At 40.2% G+C, this 21,996-nt stretch overlaps 3 protein-coding genes across 13 annotated transcripts in view; 2 read left to right on the top strand and 1 right to left on the bottom strand.

Annotated features, from left to right (window-relative positions):
• The window catches only part of emid1 (EMI domain containing 1), a 54,529-nt gene extending 48,537 nt beyond the window's left edge, over positions 1 to 5,992 (top strand). The window contains exons 11-16 of one of the 3 annotated variants that reach the window (XM_040156260.1): positions 84 to 136; positions 256 to 318; positions 416 to 460; positions 1,259 to 1,303; positions 3,598 to 3,688; positions 4,796 to 5,992. In XM_040156260.1, coding sequence (XP_040012194.1) covers positions 84 to 136; positions 256 to 318; positions 416 to 460; positions 1,259 to 1,303; positions 3,598 to 3,688; positions 4,796 to 4,929 — 431 coding nt within the window. In that variant the 3' untranslated portion in view covers positions 4,930 to 5,992. Of the gene's footprint in view, positions 1 to 83; positions 137 to 255; positions 319 to 415; positions 461 to 1,258; positions 1,304 to 3,325; positions 3,411 to 3,597; positions 3,716 to 4,795 lie in introns of those variants that run through there. The other 2 variants (XM_040156261.1, XM_040156262.1) reach the window with 2 other exon arrangements.
• A 96-nt stretch (positions 5,993 to 6,088) lies between these two features.
• On the bottom strand, positions 6,089 to 10,712 carry rhbdd3 (rhomboid domain containing 3). 3 transcript variants are annotated; one of them, XM_040156265.1, is made up of 7 exons: positions 10,609 to 10,712; positions 8,674 to 8,737; positions 8,479 to 8,598; positions 7,983 to 8,366; positions 7,120 to 7,246; positions 6,780 to 7,034; positions 6,089 to 6,642 (listed from the first exon to the last, which is right to left on the bottom strand). In XM_040156265.1, the coding sequence occupies exons 2-7, from the start codon at positions 8,735 to 8,737 to the stop codon at positions 6,474 to 6,476; spliced, it is 1,119 nt and encodes a 372-aa protein (XP_040012199.1). In that variant the 5' UTR covers positions 10,609 to 10,712; the 3' UTR covers positions 6,089 to 6,473. The 3 variants fall into 3 exon arrangements, with proteins under 3 accessions (XP_040012199.1, XP_040012198.1, XP_040012200.1); XM_040156264.1 differs by lacking the exon at positions 10,609 to 10,712 and adding an exon at positions 10,410 to 10,595; XM_040156266.1 differs by having other exon boundaries at positions 8,479 to 8,737; positions 10,609 to 10,673.
• Positions 10,363 to 21,996, top strand: LOC120805734 (RNA-binding protein EWS-like). 7 transcript variants are annotated; one of them, XM_040156256.1, is made up of 17 exons: positions 10,363 to 10,549; positions 10,646 to 10,697; positions 12,197 to 12,274; positions 12,742 to 12,778; positions 13,742 to 13,793; positions 14,167 to 14,308; positions 14,830 to 15,025; positions 15,119 to 15,378; positions 15,502 to 15,661; positions 19,061 to 19,098; positions 19,677 to 19,718; positions 19,851 to 19,966; positions 20,056 to 20,185; positions 20,330 to 20,440; positions 20,775 to 20,901; positions 20,990 to 21,346; positions 21,568 to 21,996. In XM_040156256.1, the coding sequence occupies exons 3-17, from the start codon at positions 12,259 to 12,261 to the stop codon at positions 21,602 to 21,604; spliced, it is 1,821 nt and encodes a 606-aa protein (XP_040012190.1). In that variant the 5' UTR covers positions 10,363 to 10,549; positions 10,646 to 10,697; positions 12,197 to 12,258; the 3' UTR covers positions 21,605 to 21,996. The 7 variants fall into 7 exon arrangements, with proteins under 7 accessions (XP_040012190.1, XP_040012188.1, XP_040012189.1 ...); XM_040156254.1 differs by having other exon boundaries at positions 10,646 to 10,701; XM_040156255.1 differs by having other exon boundaries at positions 10,621 to 10,697.

The raw sequence follows: 21,996 nt of genomic DNA, 5'->3' as shown, positions 1-21,996 counted from the left end.
TTGACAGCTAGAAACCAGCACCAACTCCTCCCAGGGGGTGAAGGTACTCACTGCTAATATCATTCTTTCTATCTATTATGCAGGTCCCCCAGGTCCCAAAGGCCCAGTAGGACCTCCTGGCCCACCAGGACAGAATGTAAGCTTGCTCAGAGCACAGTGGTGCACTGCGGTAACTTACCAGGTTTAGCACTGTCAGATTTATTGCCTTACAAATTTATTTCTGTTATTCTGAATTTCCTCTCTGACTCAATACAGGGGAAACCTGGAGCTCCTGGAACACAGGGCCCTGTGGGACCAAAGGGAGAACGTGGGGAGAGAGTGAGTACACTCAGAGCTGGATAATATTCGGTAGGTTTTCTGCATTTAACCATACATCCTTAAACAAACTCTCTGAGACATGCTTTTGGTTTTTCAGGGTCCTTTAGGTTACCCAGGAGAGAGGGGCTTCAGAGGCGAGCCGGTAAGCCACCTCTATCCTGCTGCGTTGAAGATTGTGGCCTGAGTAAACAAATGTATAGGGGGAAACATCAACACATGTCATAGCTGGTTATATTTCTGTAAACTACACTATCCAGCGGCACAATAAACTACACTGACCAGTGACAACAAAATCTCAGAGAGAATGAGCTCTTTCTGTTGGGGTAAACTGCTTAAACTGCTGCACTGCGTTTTTTTAATGTTTTGAAGTCAAACTAAATTTTTTCTTTCGGTAATACCTCTTCACAGGAGCACCGGGTCCCAAGGAGAGCCAGGAGAGAAGGGCTTGCCGGTAAGAAAGTAGTTCGTGGTAGTTCACGGTCCACATGGTGACACAGGGCCTGTGGGACCAAAGGGAGAACGTGGGGAGAGAGTGAGTACACTCAGAGCTGGATAATATTCGGTAGGTTTTCTGCATTTAACCATACATCCTTAAACAAACTCTCTGAGACATGCTTTTGGTTTTTCAGGGTCCTTTAGGTTACCCAGGAGAGAGGGGCTTCAGAGGCGAGCCGGTAAGCCACCTCTATCCTGCTGCGTTGAAGATTGTGGCCTGAGTAAACAAATGTATAGGGGGAAACATCAACACATGTCATAGCTGGTTATATTTCTGTAAACTACACTATCCAGCGGCACAATAAACTACACTGACCAGTGACAACAAAATCTCAGAGAGAATGAGCTCTTTCTGTTGGGGTAAACTGCTTAAACTGCTGCACTGCGTTTTTTTAATGTTTTGAAGTCAAACTAAATTTTTTCTTTCGGTAATACCTCTTCACAGGGAGCACCGGGTCCCAAGGGAGAGCCAGGAGAGAAGGGCTTGCCGGTAAGAAAGTAGTTTGTGGTAGTTCACGGTTCACATGGTAACACAGGGCCTGGACAGGAGGGGTAGTTAGAAAAAAAAAAGTAGAAAAAAAGTTTTAAGATTTTTTTGTTGAGCATTAATCGTTTCTCTGTGTCTATCTAACCTTTACTTTTCTTTTACCTCTTTCTCATTTTACAAGAGCAATCTAAATGTAAGATATTTTTAATTTATGTCATCATGTGTTCACTTTGCAATGCTATGAATCTACTCAGTGACCTAAATTAAGTCTAACCATGACCTACATCTCAGGTTATGGTTTCTCTCAAGCCCATACTTTCCTACCTGTTGATAGTCATAGTGTCTGTCATACATTTTTGTTATTGTTTGAATATATATGATTTTAGCTGTTTATCTGTCTAATTTTGTGTGTGAAATGTTTTGGTGTTAATGTATCTTTGTTTTTGTTGATCTTTGGGGTGTGCTCTGGACTGCTGTCCACTGTCACGACACTGTCCTCTTGACCCTAAAGCTGTCTGACTCCCTCTGCAAGCTACTGTCCCCATGGCTACCTTTCACAGTCACCCTTTCAGCATCTGACTTTGGCATATACATATAAATATACAAAATATGATAAACAATGTCAATATTGTCACACCACCATGCACCAGCTCTGGCAGAATGAAAGAATGTAGCTGTGTTGTCTTACATCCAATCAATTTTCTTTGATTTTACAGACCTCAAAATGTTTCAATGAACCACAAAGAAAATGTGTGAAATGTATATGCCAAATCACTCCATATGTGTCAGTGGTGGGTCCCGTTGGGCTTAGAGGTGTTGTGCTTTGATGTGAGTGGAGTGGATACAGCTACCCTCTTTTATTCCACAATGCAACCTTGCATGATTTCATCTTTACTTACTCACTGCGTCACATAAGATTTCTTTTCTGGATTTGAAAACCGACTACAAAATGAATCTAATGAGTAAAATAACACGGTGCTGTTAAAACAGAAATAAGGCAAAGTGGCTCTAAATTCCCAATTGTAATGTCATTACTTTTGTGGGCATTTGGCAATAAACCAAAGACTTTAAAATAAATAAAATGGATTAAAATTTTTACCTGATGATGGTGCGAGACAAAAAGTGAGAGGATCATAATATTACAGTTGCCCACTCTGAGGGGAACATGAATGTCTGTACCAAGTTTTATGGCCATCCATCCTAAAGTTTTTGAGGTGTTTCAGTCTAAGCCAAAGCGGTGGACTGACCAACAAACTGACATTGCCATCCCAAGAGCTTAAAACTAAAATGTAATCAGTAACTGTATGACTTGTGAAACTTTGCCTTTTTTCTTCAAAAATTGAGTATGTCCTTGGTTTTCCTTACTAATCAGAGCAATTCATAGTGGAATGAGTCACCTGGGCACCAAAAGCTTCAGCTATTCTCTGCATGCCTTCTATTGTGATGGGATTGTTTCAGTTGCCTCTGTCTGCTTTACTTCTCTTGTTCCATTTCTTTGGTTATTATTGAAGGTATGACTCATGAAGCCAATGCTTTATCCTTTAAGAAAAAAGAAAAATCAGCTTTCATTGAAAATCTATATTGGCTTCATTCTGTCAGATAACAATGGGTAACTTTTGTGACCACAGCATTAAGAATGAATGCTGTTTTGCTGAAAATACTTGCCTGGCTTAACTGCTACCCAGACAAAAGGAATGCAGATGGCATGGTCAAATCTAAATCCTGGGAGGCTGTAATTCAACCGTGTTATGTCACCAACATGAGCCTGGTCTGTAATGTGCATGCTGATGCTGCCCGGCCCAGCATGGCAGAGACTGACTTCATGCAGCAGCATGGCCAGAGAATGAGGGAGATACAGAGAAATACAGGGAACAGATAATGTCTGAGAGTGCTGGGCAGATATGTGGACTGTTTTAACCTTCTAACTGCTGAACTGTATTAGGTTTTAAGATTAATGACTTGCATCTTGGCGAGCAGTTCTTTGGCTTGTGCTCTTTACCTTGACGGCTGTATCTATCTTCACAGGGGGACGGAATACATCAGATCAGAGAGGCGCTGAAGATCTTAGCCGAGAGGGTTTTAATCCTTGAGACTATGATCGGTATTCATGGTGAGTAGGAGGCCTGAGGCAGGGTCAGCTTTAGGCAGGGGTCAAAGGTGAAAGGGGGGGGCGGGGCTCAAACTCCCACCATACCTCACTGCTGGGACAGGGAGTGGAAACAGTCGTGAGCAGCCCCAGGACTCGGGCTGGTGTTTCCACCCCCTCACACAGTCCCCCTGTCACTGCTCTCTGATAGGACGTTAGCTTGCAGATGTTCCACGACTTGCAGGCAGACCTTGAGCTTCTGGCCCGCAGAGTGACACTGTTGGAGGCTATCATCTGGCCAGGTAATGCTGAGACATCCTCACCCACAGCTCTGCCGGCCCTCACTGACCTTTCTGACAAGATCTAGAAAATGTTGATCGAGTGTAAGAAGCATAAAATTTCTGATTTCCACTTGTTACTGAATTGTTGATTGTTGATCTAGTCACTGAAAAGTAGATGCCTTTTAGAAATATATTACTATGTATAATTGTTTTGGTTGTGATGATGCTACGGTATGATGGCAGCACCGATATCCCTTTAAAGGTCCTGAAAACCTAATTTCTCAATCAGCTTCTTACTATGGGGCTCAGTTGGAAAAAGATGATACCACATAATTCAACAATTGCAACATTTGAATCAAAATCAGATGAAAAATGTTGTTTTTTTGACACTTGTTTGGTTACTGATGTCGCAAGCACTATCAATCCAATCTGATCAAACCCACCAACACACCCAAACAGACCTGCTGAAGATTAGCTGAGTTTCTGAGTTTCAACACTAAATAAACTCAACGAATTAAATAAATACCTAGGATTGTTTTTTGTTTTGTTTTTTTAATTTTAACTTTGATTTTTAATTGAGTCATGAATGTTATTAAGATTTAAAACCAAGTTTTCCAGGGTTTAATTTTAAGACCAAGATTAATCTTGTATAATCATGCTTTGTAGGTTAATGTGTACAGTACCAATGGATGTAAAGTATGTTAATCTAGCCAGTAATGCTGTAGTGATTAGTAAATATATTTTGTCCAACGACAGAAAATAAATCAACCACAATTTTGATAATCGATTAATTATTTAAGTCATTTATTAAGCAAAAATGCGAAGCAGTCGAGGGTTTTTGCTTCTCAAATGTGAGGTTTTGCTCTTTTGTATCCTCAAAATTGCATATCTTTGGGTTTTGGACACAACAGGCAATTTGTAAGTCCTTTGAACATTCTGACTAGTTAGCTGATAATTAATAATTTTGATATTTAAAAAAACTGGACAACTGGTATCCATGCTAAATAAGAACCCCACTCATGACATAGCTACATCAGAGTAGACTTCGATTAGGACTACAGAGTGCACATGTCAACACACACTGATGGACAGGGAGGCCCCGTTCCAACTGCTTTCTTTCTTCAACAGAGCCTGATCTAGGGTCTGGGGATGGACCGTTTGGCACAGCCTCCCCTAGTTTCTACAGGGATAAGCGAGCAGGTGCAATTCCATATCGGCTTGCTTCTCCTCTGTCCTCTGACACCAAGGTTCGAGGGAAGTAGGTCCCCCTGCTCACCCTGAGGATCGCAGGCTGGGTTGACTGCCCGTCCTACGGGTCTCATCGGCACTCAACAGATGTAGACCTTATCTGATACCCTCTCTGGGCTTTGCCGTCAGATTTAGGATGGTGGGACACCTCAGGGAAACTCCACTGATACGCCACAATGCTTCTCCTCCATCGGGAACCTGAGAGCTAGTTTGAACTCCACCCATTACCATAACCAACACTTCTCTATACATAATACACCCAGCAGTTCCTTCTGTGTCTCATTTGTTTGGCTACACAACATAAGCCTCAGATGGTGTTTGAAAAATCTGAATCTTCTGTTCCGCTCCTCGAGCTACAGACAGTTCAGGACAATAAGGGTTATTTAGATTAATCAATTGAAGGAGAAATCAGATGTGAGAAAAGAGACTGGATTTGAGTTTGTATTGCTTTCACAATGTAACTGCAATCCGAAGGGATTACATTATTTAAGTATATTGAGCATGTACAGTTTGCAGGACACAATTATACACACAAACCTCTTCTATTATTAATTTTGTTATACTTCTATCATATTGTTTAACTCAATGTTATGTAGTGCACTAAAAAATTAAGTCATCTCTACTCTAACTGAGATATGTGTTGCTAACAGTGAGTTTTAGTTTTCTGTTGTGAGTGTTTTTCCCCCTTAAAGTACACACTGATAAAGTGATTTAATATACAATCGTATATTGACATTTAATCCCAATATTTAAACATGTGCATTTGGATTTGGCTGCATATCATTGGAAACAATCATAAATATTGTTGCGTTCTGGTAAAAAAAAACAAAATGTTGAAATTAAACCTGGCTGTCCATTTCTTTAACACAAACACGTGCACGCACAAACACATGCACGCACACCCCCCTCACACACAGAGGAAATAGCAAAACAAAGGAACGTGAACATGTTTTTACCACTGCTGTGTTGGTAAACTTAGACTGCTTAAACAGTCCTGATGAAAAGACTTGATAATTGTTTTTTCATCTTATATCAAACTTACTTGTGAAACTATTTAAAAATGATCAGTTGTAGTTTATTTTGTATGCTGTTGTGTAACCATTTCATATTTTGAACATTTTTCTTGCATATGTGTTATTGTGTTCAGATAATCCTGCCTAGATGATTGGTGTAATAAAATAATGTTCATTGTTTTTTTTTTTTAACATGTCACCTGTCTTCATTAGTCTTACAACAATATTCATTTAAACACTGTCATAATGTAAATAAATTACATCCAGTCTCTCCGATGTACATCTTACGTACAGATACAGAAGCTGTCTCAAGTCGTTAAGTTTGCATTTACCCTTAAATATACTCACAGTCGATGAGGAAGAACAACTCGGTCTTTTCTGCTCCACTTTTCCACTGGAATTCTGATCATTTAAATAGTTCAATAAGAAGCCCACAGGGAAAATCCTCAATATTAAAGCTCAGCAAAACCCAAGCATTATTTATGTCTAGTTTACGGCATAGATGCAAATACTATTACAGACTCAGTCCTGGAGTGTGAGGTCGTCTAGTTGCTCTGCAGGGGCAGAGGGCTCTTTCCCTTTGAAACCACCACAGCTTGTTCACCAACGCTGTCATCAATAAGCAAAGAGATGGCGCCATCTAGCTGTTTTGAGGCTGCTAATGCCACTACAGCTTTCTCTGTGGGGAAGCCCATCTTCTCCAGCTGCTGGAGCCTGAGAGGAAACACTGGTCTTTTAGTCAACTGTGAATGATTACTTTAAATCACAAAAATGTAATGTGAAAAAAACATATCTGCCCATTCAAAGAGAGTGCAACATAACGTACATGGTAATAATCAATTATTACTAACCGCAATGACGAAACTGATGATTTAGGAACTTCCACTTTTGCATCAGGGTCATCAGGAGCTTCCTGTAACGAGGCCAGTATCCCTGCCCTTAGCATCTGCTCCTCCAACACCTCTGCCTCCGACAGTGCAGTAGACTCCTCCATCATCCAGGCAGGCATTGGCTCCATCCATGGGTGATGGTTCGGAACAGAGAGGTCCCTTGCGGGGGGAGCAGCTGCCTGATCTACAGGCATCATCTGAGAAAGTGATCTAGATCTGTGACAACAGATGAAGTTGAAATGATAAAATTGCCACTGTGGACATTCAATCAGACTTTTCTTGTGAGTGAGACAAATCGCACCTCTGTGAGGTAGTGTAGGTGGGCAATCTGAACTTCGCTGAAGTGGGAACAAATGCCCAATCAGGAATGAAATCCATTACCCTGGCCTCCTCCAGCTCCTGTAACATCCCAATGAAGGGCTGATGATCTGAGAGGTATATTAAGTAAGATAAAAAAAAGACTTGAGAGGGAACCGTTATGTTATTTATATGGAAATACAATTGATTATAGAGTTGTTGAGGAAGGGCAGACTTTAGCTCAAACCCTCAGTTACAAATAACACGCCTATATTCTGTGTTATCTAGACAATTAGATTTTGTATGCAAAGATTCTTCATGATTGAATTATGATTGAAGACACATAAAAGGGTGTCCAGGAATTAAGAAAGATAATAGTCATGGTTAAATACAGTAAAAAAAAAAAAAAAAAAGTGTTAAAAATTGCTCAGAGGGGCAAACTTTAAGGAAATATAAAACATTTAAATTTGTTATAAAATACCTTTTAATGACCCTGCACACCCACTCTGATGTTTTCAATCACTGTGGCTGATTAGACCTCGGCTCTGGTTGATGTTTGGAGGAGCTATGGCGTAAATTACAGGATGTCTTCCTTTTCAATATATACCAGTAAGAATGGAACAGTTGATGTCCCCCCCTAAATAGCTGAACAAAACTAACAGCAAACAGTGAGACAGTTGTCAGACAAACAGTCTGTCCACGCCAACATAGTTCTCAGTTGAGGTCTAATCAACCAAAATAAGTGAAAAAACAAGTGTGTGGTTGTACCTTGGGCATGTAGAGGCTTTAAGGTGTCCATCAAGGGAAGGAATAAGATATCACATTTGCTTTAGTAAAGGTTAACTATGCGGTAAAAGGAAAGGATACAGTTATGTCCGATGCATATGGCGCAGAAGTGAAGCAGGGCAGGTGTCCCCGGCAGCAGCAGCAGACCAATCAGCAAGTGAATCCAGGGGAGAAACCAGACCGGCAAACACCTCAGCAGCCGCTTCTGTGTCACCTGACGACACTGCGCTGTAAACAGAGCCAGATGGATGGCAGAGTAGCCACAGATCCGACTCGCCTCACCACTACCTACGAAGAGGACCAGGGTGTAAAGGAGAGGTAATATGGTCATTGTCAGGATGGAGAGGGCAAGGAAGGCGAATGTTCCCCATCGACGCTCCTGACACGGTCCAACCAGCAGCAGGAGTGCAACACTGACCAGCAGAGCAGACAGCTCATCATGACTGAAAGCATACAGGAACAAATCTGAGGAGATGGGGGAGAAAAAAAAAAAAAAAAAAAATGTGTTATGTGTTTTGATTTCACCAACACTCACTGAAATATCATATTTGCATGTAAAGCCTCACAAGACGGTTACCTCTAAACCTTGGGAAGTCTCCACCTGGACCTAAACTGAGACTTGCCTGGATACCCACAGCATACATCAGCAGCACGAGTGTTATCAGTGAAGATGTTCCCAGGCAGAATCCTGGGCGATCTGATCCAAACCAGAACCATACTGAGAACATGCGACCATGCATTATTAAGGATCAGCTGTAGTTTCTCCACTCACTTGTCCTTTTGTAGCACAGTACTGGGATACAAACATCTGTTCCCGTCCATGACAAGCACAGCATCTTGTGGAAATGAAAAGGATAGTTACAGATACAGACCTGGAGACTATAATAACAGCATAAATCTACACTGCTCAAAAAAATTGAAGGAACACTTTGAAAACACATGAGATCTCAATGGGAAAAAAAAAAATCCTGCTGGATATCTATATACCTCTATATCTCTCTAGATAAATAGATAGATAGATAGATAGTTAGATAGAATAGATAGATAAAGACTGGGTAATGTGTTAGGAACGAAAGAATGCACATCATTTGGTGGAAATGAAAATTGAGGGCTGAATTCAAAGACACCCCGAAAATCAAAGTGAAAAAATTATGCGGCAGGCTAGTCGATTTTGCTGAAATTCCATTGCAGCAACTCAAAATTGTACTCAGTACTGTGTATTGCCCCCACGTGCTTGTATGCATGCCTGTAAACATCGGGACATGCTCCTAATGAGATGACGGATGGTGTCCTGGGGTATCTCCTCCCAGATCTGGACCAGGGCATCAGTGAGCTCCTGGACAGTCTGAGGTGCAACCTGGGAGCGTAGGATGGACCGAAACACAATGTCCCAGAGGTTTTTTATTGGATTTATTGGAGTGTGGGGGCCAGTCACTGGTATCAATTCCTTCATCCTCCAGGAACTGCCTGCATACTCTCGCCACATGAGGCCGGGTATTGTCATGCACCAGGAGTAACCCAGGACCCCTGCACCAGCATAGGATCTGACAATGGGTCCAAGGGATTTCATCCCGATACCTAATGGCAGTCAGGGTGCCATTCTCTAGCCTATAAAGGTCTGTGCGTCCCTCCATGGATACGCCTCCCCAGACCATCACTGACCCACCACCAAACTGGTCATGCTGAACAATGTTACAGGCAGCATAACATTCTCCACGGCTTCTCCTGACCCTTTCACGTCTGTGACGTGCTCAGGGTGGACCTGCTCTCATCTGTGAAAAGCACAGGACACCAGTGGCGGACCTGCAAATTCTGGTGTGCTATGGCAAATGCCAAATCGAGCTCCACGGTGCCGGGCAGTGAGCACAGGGCCCACTAGAGGACGTCGGGCCCTCAGGCCACCCTTGTGAAGTCTGTTTCTGATTGTTTGGTCAGAGACATTCACACCAGTGGCATGCTGGAGGTCATTTTGTAGGGCTCTGGCAGTGCTCATCCTGTTCCTCCTTGCACAAAGGAGCAGATACTGGTCCTGCTGATGGGTTAAGGACCTTCTACGGCCCTGTCCAGCTCTCCTAAAGTAACTGCCTGTCCCCTGGAATCTCCTCCATGCTCTTGAGACTGTGCTGGGAGACACAGCAAACCTTCTGGCAATGGCACGTATTGATGTGCCATCCTGGAGGAGTTGGATTGCCTGTGCAACCTCTGTAGGGTCCAGGTATCGCCTCATGCTACCAGTAGTGACACTGACCCTAGCCAAATGCAAAACTATTGAAAAACAGTCAGAAAAGATGAGGAGGGGGAAAATGTCAGCGGCCTCCTCCTGGAAAACCATTCCTGTTTTGGGGGTCGTCTCATTGTGAACCCCTCTAGTGCACCTGCTGTTAATTTCATTAACACCAAAGCAGCTGAAACTGATTAACAACCCCCTCTGCTACTTAACTGACCAGATCAATATCCCAGAGGTTTAATTGACTTTATGAAATACTCTGCTTACAAAGTGTTCCGTACAAGTGGCTGCAAAGTCCTCTGCGATTTGTCTGGTCACATCCTCTCTGCCAACGACACTGAACTCGTACGAAGAGCCTACGACTTTAACTGATGTTCTAAAATAATTATAGCCCTAAAACTTGAGTAATACATTCTTTCAAGTAAGAAAACTCCCAGCCTGAAAATGTTTACAAGGCTAAGCGGATGCTCGCTTCCTTACCAGGTTACGTAGTCCTCTTCTTTGTGTTTATTGGCAGTTGGTAACTTAGCGTAAAGGTGCATTACCGCCACCAACAGGACACACTGCAAGTAGGTAAATTTCCCCTGTGTCTTCTGCATCTTTCAAACATTTAATTTTATGACCATTGCTACTGAAACCATTAGTTAATTTATCAATTTGTCGATCAACAGAAATTAACCTTTTATCAAGCATAATATCAAGTTGTTTCCAACTTCTCAAGTGTGAGGATTTTGCTGGATTTCTCTGTTTTAAACAGGAGAACAATTAAATATCTTTGGGTTTTTGGTTGCAAAAAACAATCAGTTTGAAGATGTAACTCTAGGTGCTTGTGAAGGGCATTTTTCTCTTTTTTTCCAGTGTTGGAAAAATAGTATTCTGAGAAAAAGTAAAAGTATTAATACCACACTGTCAGAGTATTCCATCACAAGTAAAAAGCATGCATTCAAAATCTTACTTAAGAAAAAGTAGCAAAATTGAATGGAAATTTGTATTGGTTCAGCAGAATATATGCCTCCTGTAATTGATATTTTGTTATATATTACATTATAAGATATTTAATACTGATGTAGCAATGTGTACGCTGTGTTTTACTGTTGTAGCTCCTTAAAGTGGAGCTTCTTTAACTTTTTTTATACAGTGTATTGTTTGGTAATTTAGCTCAGCGGTTCCCAGTCTAGGGGTCAGTGTGTTTCGAGATAAATCTGAAGGCTCCTGAGATGACTGATGGGGTAGAAAAGCAGAACAAACAAAGTTCTGATACACAAATTTAAAAAAAAAAAATTCAATTTTTTTTTTTTTTTTTGGGGGGGGTGTTCTGATACTTTCTTTTTGTTAAATATTCGATAATTTTACCTCTTTAGAGGTCAAACGGTCATTTAAATGAAACCATCTGAGAAGTTTATTGGGGAAATCACTATTTGCTTGTACTGCAAAAAACTTACAGACATCTTAAACATGACAAGGGGCCCCAATTAGACACTGCTCTTTTGTAAGGGATTACAAGCTAAAAATGTTGGGAACCTGGGTTGAATCCTTTACAATGAACAGTATTTTATAAATTTGTCATATGATTTGAATGTAAAATCCTAATCTGGAGAGTAATGCTAGCTGTCAAATAAGTGAAGTACAGTAAAAACTTCAATATTTCTCTGTGAAATTTAGTGGAGTAAAAATATAAAGTGGGCCTAACATAGGGTAATAGGTATACTTGAGTGTAGTACTTACGTAATTCTACTTAGGCCTATACTTCCACTACTGCTATTTTCTGACATTCTAGGGGACTCTCGATTGAAATATCGTATTTTACTTCTTTCATTGTTACTTCCGTTTCTCCTGTACAGTTCATTTCAGTCCCCGGTGGAGCTCAAGCTCCACTCACATCAGTATCTACATGCTTTTATACTTTATGTAGATTTCTATAGTGATATACTATAATAGTGAAATGAAACATGGAAAGATTTAATATCTTAGGTAATTAATTTTATAAAGTGAAAGTGATTGCTATTCAGGCGCCCTTTTACTGTTCAAGCAAGGACTCGTAAATCTCGCGATATTTTGTGGTCCCTAGGAAGAGAAGAACACTTCTCAGGCAGCCAGCTCTATCCAGTCGTCTTGCACAGGAACACTGAAATGGCGTCGGCTCCGGGTGAGTGAAAAATTGTGATATTTTATGAGTTTAAAGAAATTATGGTATTTAATCTAAACTAAACGTGAGTGGATTTATTTTAAAAGATATTATGTCCGTGTAATGATTCTTTTTGGTTTATATTAAATTGAACATCGTGACAATTTGCTAGCGCTAGGCACAAGGCCTAGTCGTGTTAGCTCCTCGAGTCGATGCGGTCTTTTCTACCGGATAATGTGTGCATACAGAGATTGATAGTGGACGCGAGATTACCAATTTTAGCACACTTATTTATTAAGGGCATTTGCCCATAATTTCTAGTTAGTTTTGAAGCGCCGTGTTGTTTAATTAGTATCTTAGTGAACGATGCCGTGGTGTCGTTGAATGGCGACCAACGACCGGTCGTCGTAACGTGCTGCTCGCGCGCAAACTGTTTTGTGCGAATGTTGGGTCGTTAGCTAACCAACGTTTTATCCGTTGTTGAACAGATTACAGCTCCTACAACCAGGCCAGCGCTCAGCAGGGGTAAGACAACTCAATCCTCAAAGTACACTTACTTGTAAAGGTTTTTTTTTGTTGTTTTTTTTTAAATAAATCTCTGAGGGTTTTTTGTAAGCATCGGATGCGCCATGGTGGAAAATAAATAGTACATTTACTCAAGTACTGTATCTGAGTACAGTTTTGAGGTACTTGAGTATATCCTTTCTTTCCACTTCATACTTGTACTCCAACATTTCAGAGTTAAATATTGTAATTTTTTCTGCACTACATTTATCTGATGTAGTCTCTAGTTATCAGATTGAGACTTTACAGGAAAATAAACTGTTTATAAAATACAATACATTGTAAACCGGTGGTTCCCCACATTTTTGGGTTGTGACCTGTTGTGAATAATGCAATATTTCACAAAAAGTCAAAGATAAGAGAAGTCCAAAAAAGAAAACAGATTTGTTATCAAACCCTTTTTTTTTTTTCTTCTTTCCTCTCCCATTAATCATGTCCCGTCCTCTGTTTTATCTGGTGACCCTTTTTGGAGGGGCCCTGACCCCCTAAGTTAAGGCCCACTGGACAAACGGTTTAACTGTATATAAAGATGTTTAAAACTAGCGCCACCTCAAGCAACTACAAAAGCAAAATGCTGCTTACACATTGATGCATCGGAAGTAACAATCTGGTAATGTCAGGTAGAATAGAGTACATTTACTGCTGATGCATATAAGTGCATTTGGCTGATAACTTTCCTATGTTTACATCAGTAGGTTTTTGAAGGTGGCCCTATTACTTGTAGTGGAATGTTATTACATTGCTGTATTGGTATTTCCACATCACAAAAGGCTCTGAGTACTTCCTCCATCACTATGGATGAATTTATGGCCTTACTGCAGTGTTACTATGGAGAAAAAGAGTTGATGATAATAATTAGTAATGTTTAGTTCTGAGGGGGGCCCTATTTTCTGACACTAAAACTTTTATTTTAATTTTTTATAGGTATGCTTCATACGCTGCCCAGCCATCACAAAGTTATGGGCAGTCAGCGCAGGTGAGATTTAACATAGCTGGCTAGTTGTCTGACTATAGCCAATTGCTTTGTGCTGAGCCAGAGATTTTTTGGAAAGATTGTGATAATTCTAAATTTGTTAATCCAAATGTACAAATAAAAATTGAAAAACAAACAGTTTGCACAACATTTAAGGGGGTAACTTAGCAATGGGAAGACATTTTTAGCCAGCTACAGGAAATCTTAAGATGTTTGTCTGATTTAAGAAAGTTCTTTAAAATGGGCTTCAAGTTATCAATATTCAAGTTAAATGTCTTTTTTAAGCATAGTAAATCATTACTATTTTTGCTTAATGTTTAGTTGATGTTTATTCTGCCAGGCAGAATAAACATATAGTATTTCCTCTCCCTTTCAGCAGACCTATGGCCAGCAGAATTATGGATCATATGCCCAACCTGCTGCTGCTGACAGCAGTTATACCCAGACAACACCTGCTGCTGGAGGCTACCCTCAACAACAGCAACAATATGGGTCCTCATATGGCCAACCAGCTTCAGGTCAGTTATTAAAGAAGGGACATTTGACTCATTTTAATGTGGTTCTGCTTAGAACTCTCTGGCGTGGGCTGGGTTGGACTGAACAAAACCAAGTCACACAAAAACACAAGACTTTGATTAATTTTATTAAATGCAGACACAAAAATCACATTGAAAGTGCTTAGATGCACATCAGATAAAACTCACATTCACAGGGCATTTGAAATCTGGCTACCCAAGATTACAGTTTTGCATGTTGCTTAACTGTACAGCATTTGTAGTTATTTATGCCTGAACATGCCTATCTGACTTGTCCACTGGTAAATAAGATATATTATAGAATATTGAATTGTAGTTCAACATCTGGTTTATCCGCAGTCTGGACAGTTTTTGTTCAAAAGAAGATTAGAAATTAAAAGATGTACTGTTAAAATCTAAATAATCATTGTCATTTCAGAATTCCCTCAAGTTTTAGATTTGTGACCAAAAAAAAAAAACACGCACAAGTAAAGGATTTTTTGCCAATGGTGTGTTTTCTACAGCTGGCTATCCTGCTGCCCAGTCTACCACTCATAGCTACTCACAGTCAGCCCAGGGTTATGGAGCCAGTGGTTATGACAGTACTCCAGCTGCTGCTGCTCCAGCTGCTTCCCAGTCTTATGGCTCTCAGCCAGGGTACACTGCCCAGTCTGCTTACCCTGGTTATGGCCAGCAGGCTGCTCCCACTGCACCACAGAGGTATGTACTCCTCCGTTAGGAACCAAATAACGAGTGAATTCCACAAGAATGTAGTTATGTTTTTACTTTAAACTCTGCCTTGCTTTGTCTCAGTTACAATTCTAGCAGCCAGCCAGCTAGTTACAACCAAAGTAGCTACACCCAGCCAGCGGGATATGGCCAGCAACAGCCTGGTTACCAGGCCCAGCAGGCAAGCTATGGCCAGCAGCAGGGGTACCAGCAACAGACCCAGCAGCAGCAACAGGCTCCTCCTGCTTACCCTCCCCAGACTGCTGGTTCCTACGGGCAGCCTCCAGCCAACCAGTATGGCCAGCAAGGTGGACCGCCCAGTTACAGTCAGTCCAGCCATTACAGTGAGCTTTGCTTTTCATCCTTGCTGAACTTTTCTTAATGTTCGTTCATACTGTTCAGTTTAATGTCACAGTAAACATACATCGATGACTATGTTTTGATGCATTTGTGCTCCTCTTTTGTAGGTAGTTACAGACAAGATGGCCAGGGTGGAGGTTCTGGTTACTCTGGCTCTGAGCCTTCAAGGTACCCAGGGGCAGGGGAGAGCAGGGGCCCTGGCAGGGATGGCTTTGATCGAGGTGGAATGATGCATCGTGGGCGTGGAGGCATGGGCCGTGGTATGGGGTAAGTGTCTTTCCTTAGCACTTAACCTCACATGTATTTTGACTCTGCAGGTGCTGTGGCCACTTGGGGCAGGGCTGAGACAAGTTCCCATCAGAAACCGTTGTAATATATCAACAATTTATGTGAATTCATTCTTTTAAAATGGGAAGGTCATACTTTATGAGCAGTCAGTGCTGATAAATTATGCGCCTCTCCAATAATGCCCGAGGACCACGATCGGCAGGTGTAGTAAGTGCCTACACTGGCAGCTATTGTAGCCAATGTCATCCAGATTCTCTCAGCCCTGCCTCTCATTTGGTTAAAGGTAGGAAAACGGTTTGTCCCTTTTTGATCAGAGACCTGTGCATAAACATTTAGGTTGAAAATCCTATAACATAATTTGACTAAGAGCCCAAATTAAATCAAAAAGTTTTAGGGTAACTGAGAAGTTGCAGAATTTGATTGTTCAGGGAATGTGATAGAATTGTGTTGAAAGAACATTTATCTACATATTATTATCAAAATGATAATGGTTTTCCCTTAAAGAACGTTCAAACACTGTCTCACCAATACCTTTTTAAATCAGTTTCTCACCATGGTGCATCATTCCACACTTTGAGTTGGTACAAGAATGCAATTAGATGTTGCATAAATCCTGCAGTTTTTTGCAGTTATTGTGGTGCTGGATACCTTAAATAAACTTTAGTTTGTCCTGCATAACCATACAACACAGCATTGATATTTTAAGGAATTTATAAATAGACACTGGCCTCATACAGTACATTATGTTGCATTCATATTAATGCTTACTGAAGTGCAATTTTTTTTGGTTAATGTATTTCCCCTTGAACTTTTTTTTTTTTTTTTTTACTTACAAACACATTCACTTGTGTTTTTCGGTTTGTGGAAACAAGGCTGTCACTGGCAATAAATATTTGTCCTCATTTGACTGGCCTTAGGAAGTAACACACAAATCACCAAGATTTAGTAAGTAAGTAAGATGTGCTAATGGTACTGTAAGACCTCAGTAATAAATTGCACTACAGAGAGACTAAGAAAATGAGGAACTATGTTTTCTGAAGGTCCTTAGTGAATTTTCTGCTTGTAGCTTCAACATTGGTCCTAGAAGATGATCAGAAGTCATCACTTTATACCACCTGTTGTACCAAAAGAAGTTGTTGAATCTCTTAAAATGGGTTTATGTGGTCAAAGTTTCAATATCCAGCCAAAGTAATATATTCATCAGTGGAAACTGTAAAGTTGCATTAAGGTCAAAATAGATTGAAAGCAATTTTGATACAAATTACACACGTTTCTCTAACACATCCACTGTCTTTATTTGCCAACCATGTACCGGCAGTGTCATACCTCCTTGACAAAATTAGAAGAAAACCCTGTTCTAGTAATATTAAATGATATGGGAAAATACAGGACTTATTAAGACTTTGTACACAGACATACAATATTTGGTTACTTTAACAATATTTTAGGAGTGCTCTAGGGACTGTTAGTGCAGAGACCTTCAGTCCATGGATTTTGGTTTAGTGTGATCAATTCTAATCTCAGCCTGTCTACAAAAACTGGCATTCAGGTATCCTTTTTTTATTTATTTATTTTTTTTGGTACTGTATGTCTTACATACATGTATATCCCTTATGATAGTGAAATTAGAACTCATTTGAACTGGTCCTTGACATATTGACTCTGGTACCGTTATTGAGGCGCTAATCAAATTTGCCCTTGATGTAGATTGGGCTTTTGAACAGTTGTTCGCGTTGTCTGTTCTCTGTAGCTGGAAATGGTTTGACCCAACTCCAAATCAGAGTCACTGACATTCAGCTCCCTCTAAAAGAAACTGAAATGGTTACCAAGAGAGAGGCCAGGGGTATTAAGGATCAGAGATTGTACTGTGCATTTGTTTGGGTTTAGAGTTATCACTGCTGTAAAACTAAAAGATGAAAAACTTAACATTGCTGAATCAGCATATTTGGTTTCTCAAATACTACAGAGGCCCTCCACAGTATAAATCTTGATAAAAGAGATTTTCATTTTTAGGATTTGGTATTGGGAAAGAGGGTTTTTTTTTTTTTTTTTCCTTTTCTCCCCAAGCCTTGATTGAAGACATTTGGGTCAGAAAGGGCATGTGAATAATCAGTTCTAATTTCAGGTGTTCTTTTTTAAGATGTATAGTTTTTTCCAAGAGTTTGGTTTCTGGTTCAGCAGTGTAAACCTTTTGAAATAGTAGAGTTCTTCATGACTCGTTTCTTCCTTTTTTTTTTTGGTGCAGTGAACACACACACACACACACACACAGAAATGAATTTTATACAATTAGATGACTCTAACTGAGCAACTCTGCAGTCTCACCAAAGTAGTGGTAAATAAGAATGCATAAAAAATAGATTGTATAAATAGTAATACAACCCCTAATACATTCATAAATTCAAATGTAGTATAGATGTTTTTATACTTAAATTATCATTTTAGCGTAATTTTAGCTTTGCACAGGTATATTTGTGTTTTCTGGGTGGGGGGGACATGTCATTTTGAAATGTTTAAAATTGTTTTTGTGGTTTGGAATACAAATGTTTGATCACATTCTTTTTGAGCACTTTTTAACATGCTTTGTCACATTTATACCGTACAGGTAACAGTGAGAGCCATTTAAAACCATCTATTCTCTAAAAAGTATCTGTACTCAGTACAGAGCCGCCAGCTTAAGCAGCAGGAGGGAGCTTAAACAAAGATTCGGGGTCTGCCTTTTTTCAAGAACTGAGGATGGTGGTTTATATGAGCATGATGGGTATACAATTGACCAAGTCTTTGTTTTTAATTTAACATAACCATGGTAAACACTGTAAATTTTTTTATTTTGGTGTTGATTTTTCTTGAACATTGTATAATTGTATTATTAATTTATTCATTTATTTTTATTACCTGGTCAATGTGATCACCTGACCATCTTGTGAAATTTCAGATGCATTGTGTTTTTACACTTGTACATATCTGATTCAGCTGTAACTTTTGTTAGAATTAATGTAATTAGGGTGTTGGCTTGTGTCTGGGTACATCTATGTATGCCATCGATGCATCTGAAATCTTTCTACCTGTGTACAAATGTTTGGGTTTTGTCACATTTTCAAAGACAGTGAGAATGTTAGTCAAAAATATTTTTGCACAAATGTATCCACTACTGAAAACTGTCACTGAGATTGTACTCAGATAGCTAGCTAAGGAATGGCACATAGTTAATACTTATCCCCTCAATTAGATTGTGTATTTATAATTATGGGGAGTTTTTAGTTGCTGTTCGACTAGTTAGAATGTTTTGATTACTCCCTCAATCAAGCCACTTTGCTCGAGCCATGGAAGTGGCTGTAAAAGGGAAACGCCTTCATATCTCCATTTATTCCCCCATAGCGGCGCTGGAGACAGAGGTGGCTTCAGTAAGCCTGGTGGTAAGTTAACGAGTATTACACTGGTTAGTCCTTTTAAAAGCCTTAAACTTTTTGAGCAAATATGCTTCGAGTATTGATGTGTCTTACATTGTGGTATTCAAAATTTATTTACATGAACATATCTGAAAATATTGGGGAATTTTTTTCAATGCCTGAGACCATTTTCTCTGGGGTACTTGGTAAAATTCAGTCACTGCTTACGGTTTGACAATGAGTTTTTGACAGGTTAATGACAAATTTTCACTCAAATGTGTCTGTTACTGCTTTAACAACTCTCATGAGCTGAATTCTTGGGTTTTTTTTTTTTTTTTTTTGAGGATTTCTTACTGGTCTTAGAGGCTTTTCAAATGAGACACAATTATTTGCCAAAGGGTCTGAGGTGTTCTATTTTCAATTCAGTATATCACTTGTGGGAATTGTGGTGTACCATAAGGTGCCATTTTCAACTTCCCAATATGTCTGACTGTGTCTATAAGGGAGTTTCTGGATTTTCTGTTGTAGTACTCCTCAGGTATTGTACATTCAACTTCAGTTGCGCACACTGACTTTACTCAATCTGCTTCTCTCCCTCTCAACTGATGGGACTACAGGACCTATGAACAGCGACGAGCGTGAAATGGGTGAGTAGACTCACTAGACCCCTTATTACTCCTTGACATTGCTGGTTCACAACCAGAATACTTTCTTTTTAGTAATATTAGGAAAGGTTGCAGTTTTTACTGCATATTTTGTGGTTTTTGTATTTGTTGTAGGACGCCCTGAGGAGCAGGATGACTCTGAGAACAGCACGATCTACATCACAGGTCTGACCGAGAAGGCTAACCTGGAGGAAATGGCTGAATTCTTTAAACACGTTGGCCCAATCAGGGTAAAATTAGTTCTTCACTCTGAATGTTGGTGTAAACAAAACTAATGTGGAAATCAAACAAAATTCAAAATTAATTCTTGTGTGTTAAGATTAACCGCAGACTTGGCCAGCCAGCCATTAACATATACACAGACAAGGACACAGGAAAGCCCAAGGGAGATGCCACTCTGTCCTATGAGGAGCCAATCTGTGCCAAAGCAGCTGTGGAGCACTTTGATGGTGTGTTTCCTTGACTGCACATCAGCCATAAAATAATTACATAGCTAAATATATGATTCTGAAAGCACATCTTAAAATGCATCCAACTAATATAACTTGTGAATGTTTGTTTTTTATCTTTTTATGTTTTTTCTTTTATCGTAGGGAAGGAGTTCCAAGGCCGAAGGCTTAAGGTATCCATGGCACGCAGAAAGCCCATGATGGGTGGAATGAGAGGTGGCATGCCCATGCGAGATGGCATGATGGGTCGTGGAGGTAAGTCATTTATATTTGTTTTTTTTTTATTATTTAAGGGAATTTTCACACTATTCTTCCCTGTCAGATGCTTTTGTGATTTAGAACCCACCCGACTTTCCTCCGACATTAGTCTCCATAAAATGTCTGGGTTTAGGCTTCATAAGAAGCAACTTATTTAAAAAGTTAAAATACCATTTTGGCCGACTAAACTTGAATTTTGTAGCGTATTGAAGATGTAATATAGAGCATATTGGCAGACAACTGCATCGTTGTTGGAGACATGAAAAATATGAAAATAGTGTGAATACAGCCAAATGATTAAAAAGTGGATGTCATTTCTTCGTCTCATTAGGTATGATGGGCCGTGGAGGAGACCGTGGTGGGTTTGGCCCACGAGGTGGTCCACGCGGCATGGGTAGAGGTGGACCCACAGGAGGCAACATGCAGCAAAGAGCTGGAGACTGGGAGTGTCCAAACCCGTATGTCTTACTTTTGTAGTGCAACGTTTTCTTCGATTCCTTTTATGTATCAAAGATGAGTTTCTAATTTATTGGTCTGTGTTACCAGGGGTTGTGGCAACCAGAACTTTGCTTGGAGAATGGAGTGTAACCAGTGCAAAGCTCCCAAACCAGAAGGGTTGGGCGGTGGCCCTCCATTTCCCCCTGGAGGTGACCGAGGCAGAGGTGGCATGGGAATGCGTGGTGGAAGAGGTATGGACCGCGGTGGACCAGCAGGAGTAGGAGGCCCAGGTGGCCCTGGAGGTTTCCGTGGAGGTTGGGGCGGCGACCGTGGTGGATTCAGAGGACGCGGTGGAATGGATAGGGGAGGGTTTCGTGGGGCTGGACGTGGAGGACCACCCATGGACCGAATGGGTGGCAGAGGTGGAAGAGGAATGGGCCCACCAGGTGGCAAGATGGATATGAGGTAGGATTAAGTTCCTTTGACCAGTCAACTAATTAAATGTTTTCTTACACTTGCCATTGAGTAATTTCAAGACGGCTAACCGGAATTATAATTTTAGATGCAATTTGAAAAAATAGCCAGTGACTGCAAATCTGTGACCAGAACTTTGGATGTCAGTGTTGTTGTGAAAACCAGATGTGCGAATAATAAAAATGTTATTCTCAACCTTTCTCTTTTATAAGGGACCATCGCCAGGAGCGCAGGGACCGACCCTACTGAAGGAGAACTTCATGACTGTTCCTCTTGTGGAATTTGATTTTTAAGACGAGAATTTTTAATTTATGATTCCGTATTTTGATGGTTATAGAACTGCTGTCAAACATCCTGTGCAGTTTAATTCTACTCGTGTTTCCATTGTTTTGTTTTTTTAAATTTTAGTTTACCCATGTTTATGCTGCCACTGGTATTGTGCATGTTTTGTTTTTTTTTTTCTTTTTTTTTTGCTGTTGTTTTTTGTTTTTGTTTTTTTGCTTTTTTTTAATATACAGATTAGGTTTGACATTGTATTGTAAAATGCAATATTTTTCATTCATTATTATAATTGCCTCCCCTTTCCCATAACTGACAATTGTATGATGACAAATTTGGGAAATAAAATTTTACCGATTTCA

The sequence above is a fragment of the Xiphias gladius genome, chromosome 19 (assembly GCF_016859285.1).
Source record: "Xiphias gladius isolate SHS-SW01 ecotype Sanya breed wild chromosome 19, ASM1685928v1, whole genome shotgun sequence".
Lineage (NCBI taxonomy): Eukaryota > Metazoa > Chordata > Actinopteri > Istiophoriformes > Xiphiidae > Xiphias > Xiphias gladius.
The sequence above is the reverse complement of the archived record's forward strand: the minus strand, read 5'-3'. Positions and strand labels throughout refer to the sequence as shown.

Bases quoted from the DNA above. Each gene is read 5' to 3' on its own strand.
- rhbdd3 (XM_040156265.1), bottom strand. From the start codon at position 8,737: ATGCTGTGCTTGTCATGGACGGGAACAGATGTTTGTATCCCAGTACTG. The intron at 7,035-7,119 runs GTGCGATTTGTC...CTGTTGTCACAG, and splicing joins ACCTACACTACCTCACAGAG to ATCTAGATCACTTTCTCAGA. The intron at 6,643-6,779 runs GTTAGTAATAAT...GTTTCCTCTCAG, and splicing joins TCATCAGTTTCGTCATTGCG to GCTCCAGCAGCTGGAGAAGA.
- LOC120805734 (XM_040156256.1), top strand. The intron at 14,309-14,829 runs GTCAGTTATTAA...TGTTTTCTACAG, and splicing joins ATATGGCCAACCAGCTTCAG to CTGGCTATCCTGCTGCCCAG. The intron at 19,967-20,055 runs GTAAAATTAGTT...TTGTGTGTTAAG, and splicing joins AACACGTTGGCCCAATCAGG to ATTAACCGCAGACTTGGCCA.